Source organism: Lissotriton vulgaris, chromosome 5, assembly GCF_964263255.1.
Source record: "Lissotriton vulgaris chromosome 5, aLisVul1.2, whole genome shotgun sequence".
NCBI classification, from domain to species: domain Eukaryota; kingdom Metazoa; phylum Chordata; class Amphibia; order Caudata; family Salamandridae; genus Lissotriton; species Lissotriton vulgaris.
Genome location: NC_141693.1, coordinates 926,833,151 through 926,849,209, shown reverse-complemented (window position 1 = coordinate 926,849,209; position 16,059 = coordinate 926,833,151). Strand labels below are relative to the sequence as shown.

The 16,059-nt window shown below is 41.0% G+C and overlaps 1 protein-coding gene across 1 annotated transcript in view; it reads left to right on the top strand.

The window, feature by feature from the left end:
• The window catches only part of INPP5A (inositol polyphosphate-5-phosphatase A), a 1,335,101-nt gene that overhangs the window by 1,284,708 nt on the left and 34,334 nt on the right, over positions 1–16,059 (top strand). Inside the window, exons 13-14 of the mRNA XM_086919541.1 lie at positions 12,870–12,981; positions 13,843–13,923. Of these exons, the coding sequence (XP_086775667.1) occupies positions 12,870–12,981; positions 13,843–13,923 (193 nt within the window). The remainder of the gene's footprint in view (positions 1–12,869; positions 12,982–13,842; positions 13,924–16,059) is intronic.

Below are 16,059 nucleotides of genomic sequence, written 5' to 3'. Positions count from 1 at the left end.
TTACTGAAACTGCAAGCACAGTGGCTGACACAACCCAGGTCAGGAAACCCAAAGGAAAAGGGCCAAATTTGTCTTGGAAGAGTCTCAAAATTATTTCAGTTACAAAATACAGCACTCATTTTGTGTATAAATCTAAGAATTGTGAAGATAATTATTGTGGATGCTCCATAGACTCATGTTCAAAGCTTTAATACAGCCAAAAGTGCACATTCTGAAAAAGAGGAATGCAGCCACTTAAAATGTCATGGATTATCCCAAATATAGAAACTCCAATAAACTGTTGCCGCGTAAAGCGTGGTAAAAATATTTGTTATACGCTTACTCTCATTTACTCTTCTAACTGTACTGGGCCCTTTACGATTAGACAATCTGTAGCACTTCTATCTACCACAGAGGCAATGATCCTCCGATGAATCTTTCTTCACTGATAGGAGGGGTGGACATTAGGGTGACCAAACTCCACATTAGTTGTCCAATAAGGACCATTAATTGACAGCCAACTCACAAATTAGAGATCAAATTTAGGTACACCATTCTTAAAACCATGCTGTAGAAATAAAGGATAGCAACAGGAATACCCAGCCTCCAAAAGTAGTTAAGTTGAGCTAGGATAAAGCACATCAAAAACTCTGCAACTGCAATACAAAACAAAAGAAATAACACCTGATATTCTGTCAGGGCTTGGTGATTCTCCCTCCAATGCATTAAATCATTAGGACACAACACAGTTTGAATGAAAGAATCAGCATAACTCAATAATAGACTCAGCAATATAATTGATTAATTAGGTTATTCCATTCAAGATCCAAAATTCATTGCCACAAGTAATTTCTTAAAAAGTTCACTTAAGAATATCACAATTTGTTTAACAATGCCCAACATTTAAGAAGGCTTTCTCGTAGGGTTATATTCAGTATCAACTACAGAGATACAGAGTCCTACCACCATTACGGAAGAAGGATAGTTTGCTGTCTAATAGCTCAAGTCCTTCAAAGATGGAAAATGGGTTCAGATTAAGGGTGAGTCCATTAGCATAAACAATGAATTAAGGAAAATGGCAAAATGGAAAAATTGTTCAGCAAAGAAGGTTCAGTCCATCAGCTACCGACTATAGCATGAACCAGGTTGTCCAAAAGCAAAAGATAGTTCTAAAATAAATCAGCATAGCATCCAGTTCTTGAGTAGGAAAAATCAGAATGGCATTGCCCCTCCTTTAGGGTTTTGTTTTTTATAACGTTTTTAAGATCGCCCCAGTGAGTTGGCATCCCACCACCATCAAAAGACTATCACATATCCATATTTGCATAGTGCCACCTAGGACACTTGCAACAATAAGAAGTTTTCCCTTGCTATTCATAGGAAACTAAAGATTTTAAAGTCCACATTGGCCTAACACTAGTGGAAAAGAAATAATAAGTTACATTCTAAAGTAAGGAATATATCATTGTGAACATTGAAGAAAATTCTAGAATGTTGGGGTGTACACATGTACGGCACAAATAAAGCAACATTTCACTAGCAGAAATGAACTGTTGTATTTAGTGAGGGGAAAGGTCATTAAAAAAAAAGCATTCTGGAAAGGCCTTTAAGTTAGCATCACACGTTTAAATGAAATAAGCTTTAAACTAACATCAAATATAACTAAATTAAATCAGTTCAAATAAGGAATATATAGAATTTTTAAAAATCATTATTACATTAAAATAGCTATTGTTAGACACACTCTCCTACCACAAATCCTCACAAAATTCATATAAATGCATATTTTTCTAAATTCGTATTACAAAAATCGTTCTTATTGTTTAATAAACTATAGAAATTCTAGTATCACCATGTGAAGTTTTAAGCTTGAACTTCACTTCTACCTGTTTTTGCACTGATCTTTTTAACTGCTGCATTCTCAATAGAAAGCATTTGAAAAGTTAGGCCACTTCACTTTACACCAAATTCCATCAATATACGTTAATAAGCAACATATGCTTCAGAAATTCATTAGTGTTGCTCGTTTATATGTATTAATATGGTCTTGTATACATTTTTTCTACATCTTCTTGTTTTAAGGTGCACTTTTGCGGTGCCTCTACCGCACTTGTCTGATTTTCATGTTTCACTTTCTCTAACGTGTGCAAAGTGCTACATCAAAACCTTAAAATTATTTTAAAATTAGTTGAAATAATCATGGTTTGATACATATATTTACTGTTTTCTTTACGTCTCTTTGTGCCTGACCCACTTTTTTCAGAACTCCGAGCCTAGAAAAATATGTCTGACAATGTTTAATTTATGTATAAACCAATGACTGTTTATTTGTTATAATTGTGATGTGAATGTGTGTTTCGCAACAGTGCAGTATGTTCTTGGATAGATTGACCATTCACCCAGCTTCATGATGAGTCACCTTGGGAGTTTCCACTCCACTTAATCGAAGAAAACTTGAGTTATTTGTCACCTTTCAGGAGCCAGATAAGCTGGGTGTTTGTTGCATGTTGGTCGCTTTCCTGTCTGGCTGCACTTGGAGCATATTGGGTGTTGTCTCTCTACAGGAGGTCAGTTGTTTAATCAGATTTAAAACATATATAGTAATTGATGAGGTCTGGTTTAATCTGCACCTTTTCTTAAGTGAAAATGGTGCACAGAAGAAACCAATTTCTAAAACTTGTCACTGCTCTGTTTTTTAGTCTTGAGTTTAGAAAGTCCCTCCTATATGATTTCCTTTAATCATTTCACTGAAACAGGAATAGGAAATTATGAGGGCTTACATGTTTGATTAAGTTCTGTTTTAATAGTGCATCACTGACTTGGTTATGTAGACAAGTGAGGCATTGTGTGGGTGTTAAAATACTGTAAAGAATATTTTAATGCTTTAAAGCAAAATTTGCGGTGCTCTAGAACACATACATTTCACAGGACTTCAAAAATGTATACGACAAATGAATACTAACAAGCAGACCTAATCACTTTGACTCATTGTTATATGAACTATACAGAACACAAAATTCTTTACAAGGTTTGGCATAATTTATTTCAGTACAAAATGTGCTTTTTTATATAACACTCATCCCATGGGTGAGGAATACTTTGTACATCAGGAAAAAAATAACCCTTAAAATAACATAATGAGTTGAGTTCAAATTGTAAAGTGGATTGGCCTTCCAGGAAATCAGGGGGTGTATTACCCGCTTGTTTATCACTTCGGCTGGCAAGGATGGGAACAGAGTTAGTCACTGGACTACATTTGGTTACCATGCACCCTTGAGCCTTTCAGAAACTCAGGCTTGTCAGGACCACTAACAACTCCTCCACAACCTTGACGATCAGTTTGTAATCCCTTCATTATTACATGTTTGTCAAATTAAATATTATTGTGCAGTGTTCAATCTGTTTTCACTTGGGCACTTATTCAGAATGGTCTACGGATTGTCCCATTAACTTCTTTCAGAATAGTTACCAATATCAAGGGAACCAACAACTCCAAGGAGTGAGTGTAGGAATACTAGTGGAATCCTGAGGGACCTCTTAGAAATAAGAAATTACCTCGTCAATCAGTAATTCTGGGTTTGATTCACCCCCTAATTCCAAATTTAAACTGACATATTTTTTTTTAAGTAATATTGGCAGGAGAAGTAATACTACTACTACTACTACTACTAATAATAATAATATAAATTGCAATTTATAATGATAATAATTATTGCACTAACAATATGCATTAATATTAATGTCACAGTGGTGATGGTTATTATCAGATTCTTTATTGAGTGTTTCGCTGACCGATTGTAATCTCCTTATTGTCAATGTAAATGGTAGCGCGCAAACATATTTTTCCATTAATTGTGCGCAAAAAAAACAGCATCACACTTACAAAGATGTGTAAAATAGATTTAAGATAACGTTATCTAAAAGTTACCGACAAGGGAGCAGGGGCACCACTGGATTTCATCTTTAAAATAATGCACAAGCAGTGAGCAATGGCTTGTATTTCTGTGTGGCAGTGAAGTAGCAAATTGAATTCTCATAATGTGTTTTGAAAACGAGTCTTGTAGGGTTTGATGAGGTGGAAAAGGTACTGGAATCACTGGCTTGTTCCAATACATTCAGTACACCCTGCGTGGCTGTTTGCCGTGGCTAATCTTCTTTTAATGGCAGTGTTGCTTGTAAACCTATTTGGGAAAAAGCTTTGAATCTATGCTTTAGAATATCATACCAAGAAGGGTGGCAAATACGTTTCCCTTCAAGCGTGAAAGCATTTCTTTCTCTTGCAATCACAAGAATTTCAAGCTGGAAGGTTTATCTTGGGGAGCTCAGCAGTCGCACATAAAAGATATGGTGCAGAATTAGTCCTTCGGAAGTACATGGCCACCGAGGGCATAATCTCGACGCAAAACTGCAAGGGCTACACTCGCTTCGATACTGAAGAGGTGGAAGATATTTATAATCTAAGGTAATATACTCTGAGAATGGAAAATGGGCTAACTCAGGCTTCAAGCACCCAGCAGCAGAAAACACTGGGTTCGCGAAGTTCTACTATATGAACACGAGTAACCTAGTGGGTGAATTTACCCCTCCCAATCATAATACATGTTTTTCCCAAATCACTGCCTCGCGATGAAAATACAATTTAGAGAGCTTCCTGTTTAAATTCTCCACGTGCAGTTTTATTTTTTCGTTTCCAAGTACATCTTGGAAATTTCTGCTTGTGTTTTTTTTTATTGTAGTGCAGATCTAACAAAGAACCCTGTTTTATTATTATGTGAGTGGTACATACCTACTTTTTTTCATTGCCTAACAGTCATAAGTTATGTCTGTACCATGATGTCATACAATGTATCTATGCAGAAACGAATTACCTTTTTTCAAATTACATCATCTTATTCAAAAGGTAGAAAAGTGAAAGCATCTTTGAAATAATCAGAATCTACACTGTTCGTATATTTTAATTAATTGACGGTTACCCCGCAGACTTTTTGTGCCTCTTTTCTAATTACGATGTTATTTGAATAGCGGATCTACATAAATCCTCTCGTGATCCGGTACTTTTTTATGTAATTAATATATTTAGTTTAACATTGAGAAAAGAAACTACTCCGAGAGTAGTGGTACATTTTAAAGCGCACAAGGTGAAGGATAAAGGAAGAGGGTGCATAGTGTGTGTGTCCTGCAGAAGGGGAGAAGGTATTGACTTTGAGATGAGGGTATTGATTCATTTTTATTTATTTATTTTTATTTAGAAAATCCATCAGCAATTGTTCTGAAAAATATAAAACACTTGCTGGGGAATAGGGAGGAACATGATGGGTTCAGAAAACATTACTTTTGTAGGTTTAAAAAAATATCTGAATTAACCACAGGGTATATGTCAGCATGTTTCTCTGTTTCTTTGTACAACACAATGTATAGAAATTTGGAGACATTGTTGTGGGTTTAGTGTAAGAAGCGACTTGCCCCTCTACTACTTTGGCATGAGCTGGGAGTGTGACCATCAGGTGCTGGGAACATGTGCTGGGAACATGTTCTGCCCTTTGACGAGACTAAGGATCCTGGCCTCAGTGCCCAACGGTCAGAGCCATGCCTAGTGGGCACTTTGCGCAGGGCATATCTTTCAGTCTCAATAAGTGGCGCGTGTCCCTGCATCAGCACCAACACTTCATGGTCTTGAGCAGCAGAATTCAGCATGAGAATATAAACGGAAAATGCACATCATGATACAGCCTTTAAGTTCTCTCTCCTCGATCTATCAGCGTACAACTTTCCTCGATCATATTTTGGTGGACGTTTTTTCTTTTTGGAAAGATTCATGAAGAATTGTCATGCAGGGACAATAATATCTACCTTAAATAGCTGGACTGGGAAAATTGTGTGACTTTCAGGTGTGCCTTATACACTTTAGACGGAATCAATGCAGGCCTTGGATCAATATTGGGGTCTATATGCTGGGAATTAACTCATTTGCCTATTGTGTTTTTAAAGGTGACATTGACAGCCTATGGCCAAGTACAGGCATTTTCTCAAGAAGGAAAGGGTATTTTCACTCTTCTAGAATCACATATACTGTTCCAAATCCTCCACGGTTTGGCAAAAGTGTATCCATAATTAAGTCTCCAGAGTCCAGACCTTTAAACAGAATCCGCACAGCAAATTAATCAACTTTTCTCAACCAGTTAGTTTCCAAAGTTAGATTCTTTCTGACCCAGATTTGCTTTTTTCCTCTAATATTTCCACTTACCTCTGTGTGCGTGCTTTAATTTAGTATCATTTCACCCAGCATTTTTCTTCCAGCTGCCTTAATCAAAGCTTTGAATTAACACTCAAAAAAATATGGCTGAGGTGTTTGGGGACCCTCCCACTTAACAAATGTGCTCACAATTTTATATCGTCATCAAAAGGTGGATTCATTTCGCAGTTTTGTGCAGATTTGTCAAATGGGACTAAAGTATTTAGCATAATCAATAATGCTCTGCATAATCATGCATGCTATGTACAATCAAGTTTGCCACACCAATTGAGGACCTATCACGGTCTCTATAATACATGTATTTGTATCAGGACCTTGTGAAATAGAAGTAATATAAATTAAAATGTATTTACAAAATAATATTAATTTCATTAAGTACTATAAATCTTTTCAGCCTTTAAAACAAATTGGGGTCCTTTAAAATAAGAAATATGTATCTGATGTAGGCATGCAGGCAGCACTTAATTTGACTTGGTGGTTGCAGATGGGGCTCACCGGCACTCATGTTAGCAAACGAGAACCTACTTTTTCTTCATCAGACTTTTACCCAAAGCGAGAGAGAGAAAAAGCACACAAGGGGGAAAGGAGACTCAAGAGAAAGAGGGAATAAATATCACAAAAGGAGAAAGCAGGAACCTGCAAAAGTAAGACAAAGGGGCATGGAGTGTCTGTTGGTAGATTAAAGAGGAGTGACATGGAATCAACTCACTACAACCGTATCATTCGGCACACTGACATCCAATAGCGCTGTCTGTGGGTTCCTGATGCGGACCTCTGAGCAAAACTTTGGTCCAGGCACTTTTTCTTTTATACATTAAGCACTACACACAGGCTTTCCTTAATTCTGCTTAAAGCCATTCGTTCTAGAGTGATTTAAAAATTTAATTTTTTTTGTTTTCCCAGTTGTATTAAAATAAAATATTTAATGCTTGAGCGATGTTGGGTAACTGAATGTACTTCATGGAATATCACTGGAAGACAACATCCCCTCTACTCACCCTATAAAAATACCAAATTATGAATTATTTGACACTACTTATGGAATCTCTTTTACTATTCACCAATCTTTACATGTTAGAGCTGTGGCAGAACCCATGACAATGCAAATTGTTCAACCATAGCATGACCTGTAAGTGGAATATTCACACAACGCACAATGGAAAAGCAAGTTACCCCCTACACCAACATGGAATTTTGTAATATTTGTTGACCCTGCGATATCGGGCGTGACCCTGTAACCAAACCTAGGGGGCTGGTTGTTCTGAAAATTCCATTGATGATAGAGAGTCGGAACATGTGTTTTAAAATGAATTTCAAAAGTTGTTGAGCTCACTTTCTAAAACTTAGACCATTAGTGACCCCGATAGGAATGAAGTGCAGCACTTCATTCTGTGGACCCATTTTTCTGGAATCATGTTTTTGAAAGTTGTACTTAGATGGTGAGAAAAGGTTATGGTCAATGAGCCAAAGTTTGCTTTACACAACTATGGTGTTGTAGATGCGCACTTGAAACAAGCGGTTCATATATTTAGTTTTATAATATACACTTGGATCTGATTTACTGTACTTTGATTTGGATACCCTTAATCTTAATATTTAACACTAGCATAACAATTTCATTATACTTTGTTCAGAGGTTGCATACCACATAATAAAGTTAAACAAAATATTGAAATACCTATTTGTAAAATTATACAAGAAAGGTTGAATCTGGTAAACACTGGCAGAGACAATATATTTATGTACCATGGGAACTAACTCATCCGTTAGCTGATCTGATGGCTCTGTTAATTAAACGCTTATTTCCTCTTTCTGTGCATCAGGCCATGAATTTAAATGCCATGTGTCAATATAGAATTTCATCCTTCCAAAGTTGACAACACGAGAACCATTTAAATGGATTACAGTAACACCTATTATTAATTGCAGTTGAAAAAAAAAGGGGATTAGGCAGTAGCAAACAACATATATCATTTATTGTTATAATAATAATATTATTGTTGTTTTTTGGTTTATTGTTAGTATTCTTACTGTTGCTTTGTTGTTGTTTTTATTATCATTGCTGTTATTACTACCAAAAACACAAACGTGGTTGTTTAAACCTAAATATAGAACCTATCTTGGATAGAGAGGCTGATAGGCTGCAGTCTGGAGGCTACATGGTATTATGTCAAGGGCAAAAGAATAAGGCATGTGCCAGTGTGTTTACCACGGAAAAATAATCATAGCACTGACATTGTTGGGCTAGCATTTTGTGTACCCTTTCAGATAGTGTAGCATAATACCAGCTCAGTTCTGTAAAGACTTGTGAATATTTAATATAATTATTTGGTGTTTTAAGCACTTGTATCTACAATAGAGAATTTGCAGTTCGCTCGTGACTTATATGTTCACCAATATGCTAACGAGGTTCTGTTAATAGTTAAGTTACAGCCCATTTATTTCATTATCGCGCTACACCGTACTTGAAAGTATTTTGGCAGAATGGGGTTTTGTTTTGTTGGGGCGTGTAGTTGGATTCTGCAGTTGGTGTCATGATCTGATCATTGTGATCTACGGTATGTCTTCCAAGTTAAACTCTACTTTAGCTAACATTAATCTCCCTGTCCCATTCTTACCCTAAATTCTAAGGAAAAACCTTTTTGTTTTAATTCTTGTCAACAGCTCTCATAGCCTTGTCTTATGTTTGTTTAGATTACTGTGATGTCTTATGTGCCCTTATTCTCAGCTTAGCTTCAACTGCTGAATATGAATTTAAATGCTGAGGTACTATCGGGTCCTATCATCGCCGCCACCACACTATCCCCTATCTTTTTTTCTTGCAGTAATATACCTCATTACAGGGGCACCACCAATCTAATTTTGCTTGGTGTTAATGGTGTATCACAGAGGGCCAGCCTCTGTGCAACCTCATGGATTAACTTTTTGGAACCACACGTGTGCTTTAGCACCATGGATGTCTTAGAGAATCTCTTGAGTCTCAGGGCCCCACATGCATTGTTACCCACAATGATTACCTTCCAATGAGTGTATGTAGGCAGCTGAAAAAGGGCCATCATGGGAATTTCCTTGCCAAGACCATGTAAATATGCAGTACAAGAACTGAGTCCCCTTTTGTACCATGCGTGTGCTTGGTGTTGTCAAGAAAAGTACAAGAATGTCCCTGTTGCCATTGGGAGCACACACACACACACTCCTTAGAAGTTAATCCTTAGGATTACTGTTGGACTTGGCCCTTTTGGCAGGTTCACCCCTAAACTTTTTGCCTTTTCTGTGACCTGATATTAGTAGTTTTTGGCCTCTGCGCACTTTAGCACTGTGGCCCAGTGTAAAGTGCATGCGCACTCGGAGTGCATGTGGTGAGATTGGCCTGCCCTCCCATAGGAATGCATGGGGAATATGTGTGTCCCTGGCAATTCCTGTTATTAGAGGAGTGCAGGGTCAAGTTTAGTATGTGCGAACTCGTGAGAATAAATGCTGCGCAATGGTGTGCGCAGATGTATGGTGACTGGTGGAGAAATGCCACTTTTAGAAGTTGGCATTTCTGTGTGCGGTGTGTCTGCCTGCCTGATGTGAATTGCATGTCTGGCTTGTGATTGACAGGTGCTGGATGGTGTGGGTGGCTCCAGGAGCCAGAATTAGTCTGCCCAATGGTGAATAGAGAGATCGGCATGTAGATGGGAGGGAGGAGTTGCACCTGGGACCTGGGACCTGAATAGGGATGTGCCTTACCTCCTCAATGCTAGCTCCGCCCTCTGTGGTGCGTCTGATCCCTGAGCCCCACCTAACAAAGGAGAGTGGAGCTTAGCAAAACAAAGTGCTCCAAAGCTCCCCTATACCAGTTCTTACTGGTATCCCTAACCCCTGTGCTGTGACACAAAGGAAATGTAGTATAAATGCAGGGGCTGTGACCCCATGAAAGTGTTGTGCTTGTGCTGACTTTAGGGGGACACGCTGCCAGGAAGAACCGCAGCTGGTCCCAGTGGCTGCTTCCTGAGGTTTCCTGCATGCTGGCCTGCCTGGCTGCGCTTTGCTAGGGCTCCCCAGCTCCAAGGACCCTTTATTTTGGCCTCTTTGGAGACACTGCTGTAGCTCCTGGTACCTCGTGAGCGCTTTTTCTTTTGCTTCCAGGATAGAGGAGTCTGTTTTCCCTGCAGCGCTGGGCTGCAAGAGTTTTTCTGAAGGGAGCCCCAGCATGAGGGGTTCCCCGTGCCTGAGGTGGATCGGGAGCCCACCCTGTGTTATGGCCGCTGCTCGAGAGGATTTGTAAATTGAGCGGGAGCCAACCCAGCCTTCATGCTCTCTAGTGGGTGCCTACCCCACATTTTCTTTGAGACTGTCCACTTTAACAAGCGGGTGCCCACCCCGCAACAGTGCTGAATCGTAAGGCGGGAGCCCACCCCGCGCTTACATGAGGGAGAGTGCAGCCACGGCAGAAGGAACTGGAAGTCAGGCCCCCGGAGTGCCTGGTTGTGGGCAGGAGAAAGGACCAGCAGGCCGGAAGGAAAGCGGAGCCTTGCCTGTGTTCCAGGAAGCCAGAAGACCCAGGCGGGAGCCTACCCTGAGCTGGGACATGTGCCTTAGGACTAGCGAGGCTCCAGTGCCGGTGAGAGCCTCGCATCGGCAGACAAATCCAGGCGGGAGCCTACCCCGTGCTGGCAACCTGCCAGATGACGACTGAGACTTCGCTCCATAGGGGGGTTACCCATGAACGGAGGAGAGCCCCGCATGGATGGAGAGTCTGCCGGCTGCAGGCAGAGGCCCTACGACGCTGAAGAGTGACAGAGGTGGCACCAGGGGAGAGCAGAAGCATCCTGAACAGCCCCGGTGAGTGGGGCTGTGTTGTGTATCTGGGGGGGTGTGATCGAGGCACATTGTCGGTGCCTCCCCCCTAGGGACGCTCTCCCAAAGCACTGAGGGTGACAGTGCTTGTTTGGTTCCTCCAGCTGCACCGCCGTAGCGGGCAGCTGCAACCTTTTTTTTCTTTTAGAAAAGTCCCGAAGGGAGAGACTTTGGGGCATTTCGTTTGAGGGCCGTTGGTACAGTGGTGCCCAAGTCAGTTTCCAGCTGCACTGCAGTTACGGGCAGCTGCACTGAGGGAGCAGTTTGTGTGAAGAGCCCCAGAGGCACCATAGTGCCAGAGCTTGTGTTGCCTGATTCCCCGTTGCCCTGGGGGAAGTTTTGGGGCACAGTTTATTTTCCCAGAGCAGGACTCCAACTGTCACAGTGCTTTGTGCCCATTAGTTTCGCTGCTGAGGCAGCCCGAGGACTCGTCAGAGGTCCTCTGATTACGCCCTGACATTTCTGGACATAGGGCATTGATGCCCCAAGTGAAAGGCCCATTGGCCTGGGGGGTCAGTCCTGGGTTTAGGCCTAATTTGTTCATTCCTAGTATGGTACCTGCCTATGATGGTGATGCCTAATGTGAGTATTGCATAATGTCTTTACGCTTACTGCGATTGCCTAATGTGGTCATGCCTAATACAAATGTCATGGTATAATGATTTGCCCAAAGTGATTTATGCATAGGGTTTTTTTATACCTACTGTGATGCCTGGGACAAATGTGATGTAGGCCTCATGATTACTGCATAATGTGATTATACTAAGGAGGCTTGGGGTCTAACGTTTTACTGCCTAATGTCATGTTATGATATATTGGGATGGTGTCTAACGCTAATGTGATAATACTAAGTTCCTAATTTTGCCAGTAGTTACAAGTTGTGCTTTTACATTTTCTACTTGGGCTATTCTAAAGATTCTGGCTGTGGCCTGATTAGCCGGTCATGTGTATATAATCCCCTGTAAATATTTCCCAGTGCCAGTTGGCACAGTGTACAGTGTGTGAATACTACTCTAATGTGGTTCTTATATACAAAGGCTATTTTTATATATAACCTTGTGTGGAGTTCCTTTTGTGGTGGGCCTAGTGTGTTGCTGCTGTGTGTGTGTTGTGCAAACGCTTTACACATTGCCTCCGGGATAGGCCTGACTGCTCCTGCCAAGCTACCAAGGGGGTGAGCAGGTGTTATCTTGGGTGTGTAACTCTCTTGCCCGGACTAGAGTGGTGGTCCCTGCCTGGCTTTGGCGCAAGCCTTAGCCAACCAGAAATCCCATTTCTAACAATTACCAACACTTCTGGATATACAGGAGTTTATTAGAGCTGCCTCCCACTCTTCTGGGCTGCCCGAATCTTTGGATATTCCCTGACCTACCCTAGATAATAAGCAGGCCAGTCGGGGAATTCTTCGGGATTGTGTGGCCTCCGAGGAACGAAAGATGGGTCGACTACATTAGCTACTTGTTAATGACCCCACCGCCCCCCTAGTACCATCTTTCAGACCCTCCAGGTCATTTCTTAATCTGGTTCTGAATGTCACCACAAGATCCTTGAAGTACTCAGGTTTACCAGGCCATTGGTGGAAGCAGGGGAAATGCCATTGGGTTGGTGCTATCCCCACCTCCACTGCTGCCTTCCTCTGCAATGGTTAAAATGACAGTCTAAGTTTGGGCACTTATTCAATATTTTTGTATGTGCTACTTTTTTGGGATCGATAAACAAAAAGTCTCTGTAGTGTGGTATAAAGTAATCAGCATGTTTGTGGTTGACATATGTTCCCCTGATTATTGTTTTGCAGTTATCCATACAGTGAAGAAAGCGGCCAAGGAAAGCAGTACATGAACACTAGGTGTCCAGCATGGTGCGACCGAATTGTGATGTCCCACTCTGCCAAGGAGCTCCTGTTGAAGGTGAGGAGGGGTTGGCAAATGGATACTTTGTTTCATTAATGTCTCCATATTAAAAGTTGTAACACCTTTTATTACGACAACTAATAAAGTGGAAACTTATGATAACTCTAAAGGTGTGGATTCCAGAGCAACCATGAGAATCTAATCTAGGATTTTCCTACGAATTCCTAGAATGTATTCCAGCCTTGGAAGCTGGCAGTCTGCATGGTGAGATAATCTAATTCTGGAAGCAAGGAACATAGAAAGAAGTGGTAAAGAAATACATTTATGCGACCTATACGAGAAAAAGGGAAACCACAATCCTGTTTCCAAAGATTGACCTGGTTCAGGAGCGTGGACTAAAAACAGGGTTTTGGGGAGAAGTGGAACTCCTAGCATCTTAAAAAAAATGACGGGAGACTTTTAGAGAAGCGTTTTGTTTTTCGGAACTGAAATCTCCATGGATGTCAAAATCTTAAAGGGGACTCAAATTCATAGCAGAAAATGAAGAGGTTTTGTTTGACTTCTGTTTCGATACTTTTTCATAGATATTATACAGCCAAAAGAACTAGAGCAGTTTTGGTCAAGCAGCCTAATCACATGGGATAAAACAAGTGGCTAATAATTTACCTAAAAAATGAAGTATTCAATTTTTACATAACACAGACCAATTAAAAGAACACCAAAATGATTATTCTGGCCCACATTTTCTAACATATTTTTCATAGTCTATAACTATAATGTAAATCTACATCCAAACTCTAGTGAAGATTGGCTGCTGAGTTACACATTTCTAAGATTTGTTATCCATATGTGTAACCTCATGAACATCACTGGGGTTGCATTGTCTAATTTCATTTTTTTTTTTTTTTTTTTTTCCAGGACACTCGGTCGAAAGCCTTTTCGGCGTCGAGTAAAATGAGTGACATAGGGTCTCCGGCGACCTGTGCGGTGTCAAACAAGGTGATCACTCTTCTAACGTGTTCAGTAGTTCCTTTCTTGGGAATGAGCCCGTGCTGCCAGTCAGATACTAGAGATTCCACTATTTGAGAGATCCTAGAGGCTAACACTTTGGAAAAAATTTTGGAATCGCTATTGATGAGGGTAATGGGCCTATAAGAACTCATGTCCAAGGGGGATTTGTCTTTCTTTAAAAAGATAGAAATCCTGGCGTGAGCCCATGAGTCCGGTGGCAGAGCCCCATTGAAGATAGATGAAATTACGTCCGACAAAATTGTTTTAATTTGTGGAGCAAAGATTTAAAAAAATTCTGTGGGGATGCCATCTGGGCCAGGGGCTTTCCCATCTGGTAGCCTTGTGAGAGCTTCCTGGATTTCCTCCCAGGTAGGAGTTCGGTCTAAGGACTCGCTATCCATGGGGTTGAGTTGCCCCAATTCGCACTCACTAAGGTAACTAGAAATTTTGCGGTCTAAAGTATCTCCCCCGGAGCAGATTTCCTCAGTATATAATTTAGAATAATATTCCTGAAATCCCTTCCGGATAAGAGAAGGGTCTGTGGTTTCGACGCCAGAGGGAAGTTTAATTGCGTGTATTTCGCTGTTGGATACCTGCTGTCTTGTCCTAACAGCAAGGTGGTGCCCAATACTATCACTGCACTCGTAGCTTTTTGCCCTAGTGTTTCCATGTAAACAGTGCCTATTTCTGCCTTGGCAAGTACTGCTTCCTCTTGAGTAGATTGGCAGTCCAATCCTGCATGTATTAATTGCGTTAGTTTAATCTCAATGTTCCTTAGTTTATCCTGTAGCTCGCTGATACGTTTTCTTTCCATAGAATTTTTCTGAAAAGAAAATCTCAGGGTCTCACCTCTGATCCCCGCCTTTAGAGTGTCCCACACAGTGTCCCACACTGTCATTTGAGAGGCAGTGCCGTTGTTGATTTCTAGGAATTCCTGGATCCACCCCTGCATATGAACTACATAGTTATTATCCTGTAATAGTGCTTTCTCGAAGCTCCACTTTGTGGGTTCCTTCTGTGGTAATACCCCTTTTAGCGTGACTATAAGTGGATTGTGGTCGGATAGAAATCGGGGTGCTATGTCAATTGTGAAGTTGTTCATTAATGAAGCGGAGATAAGGAAGTAGTCTAGTCTGGCTAGGGTTTTGTGTGGGGCTGAATAAAACGTGTATCCGGGTTGGGTGGGATTTTTGTTAGCCCACCCATCTATTAGGCCGTGGGTTTGCATGAGGTTGTTCAGGGCTTGAAAGACTTTGGGTTTCCTGCCTTTGTATTTTTGTGTTGAGTCTGAAGCCCAATTGCTGGGTAGATGGACATTAAGATCCCCACAGAGAACTATCGGGGTGGGCCAATGTGCTAACTCCCCGGATACAAGATTGATAACCCCGGGTTCGTCGAGGTTACTTCCGTATACCGAGCAGAGAGTGATAGAAGAATTATTGGGAAGTACAATCTCTGAGATAACCCACCTCCCTAGAGGGTCGATTTGGTGCGGGGGCTGTTAATGGCGAGTTTTCTATCTAGTATAATTCCTACCCCCTTGGTTTTAGCCCCTTGTGAAGTTGCGCCCACCAGTTTGTACCCTAGGGTATCTAGTAAATGTTTTTGGGAGTGTTCTATATGCGTTTCTTGCATACATATGATGTTCCCACCCAGTGTCCGTAGACCTAGCGCCACTTTTTGTCTCTTAGTCGGATCGTTTAGTCCACATATATTGATAGATATTATTCGTAAAGAATCTACCCTAGCCATCTTACAACATAAGGTTGAAGAGCTGTGGGACGTACCTTTTTTACTTTAAACATTTTATAAGTTTGACTTTGGGAAGAGATATCTAAATTCAGAGATATAGTTGTGTCGTTGTGAGTGTATTGCCTAAAAAAAAGTAACTTTTTTAGTTTTTTTGTTGTTTTTTTTCCTATCTGCACCTAAGTGTCCTTGCCGAGCCCCCTCCCACCCCCCCCAACCTCCCGTCCCCCCCCCACCCTCCCCCTTGTGTGAGCAATCAGGCAGAGCCTGAGTGATGGTGGTCAGTCATAAGCCACGGCTGCTGGAGCCACCAGTCAGTCCTGTAAGGAAAGAAGTCTAGGTCCGTGACCGGCAAAAAGTGCTGCTGCGTGAGAT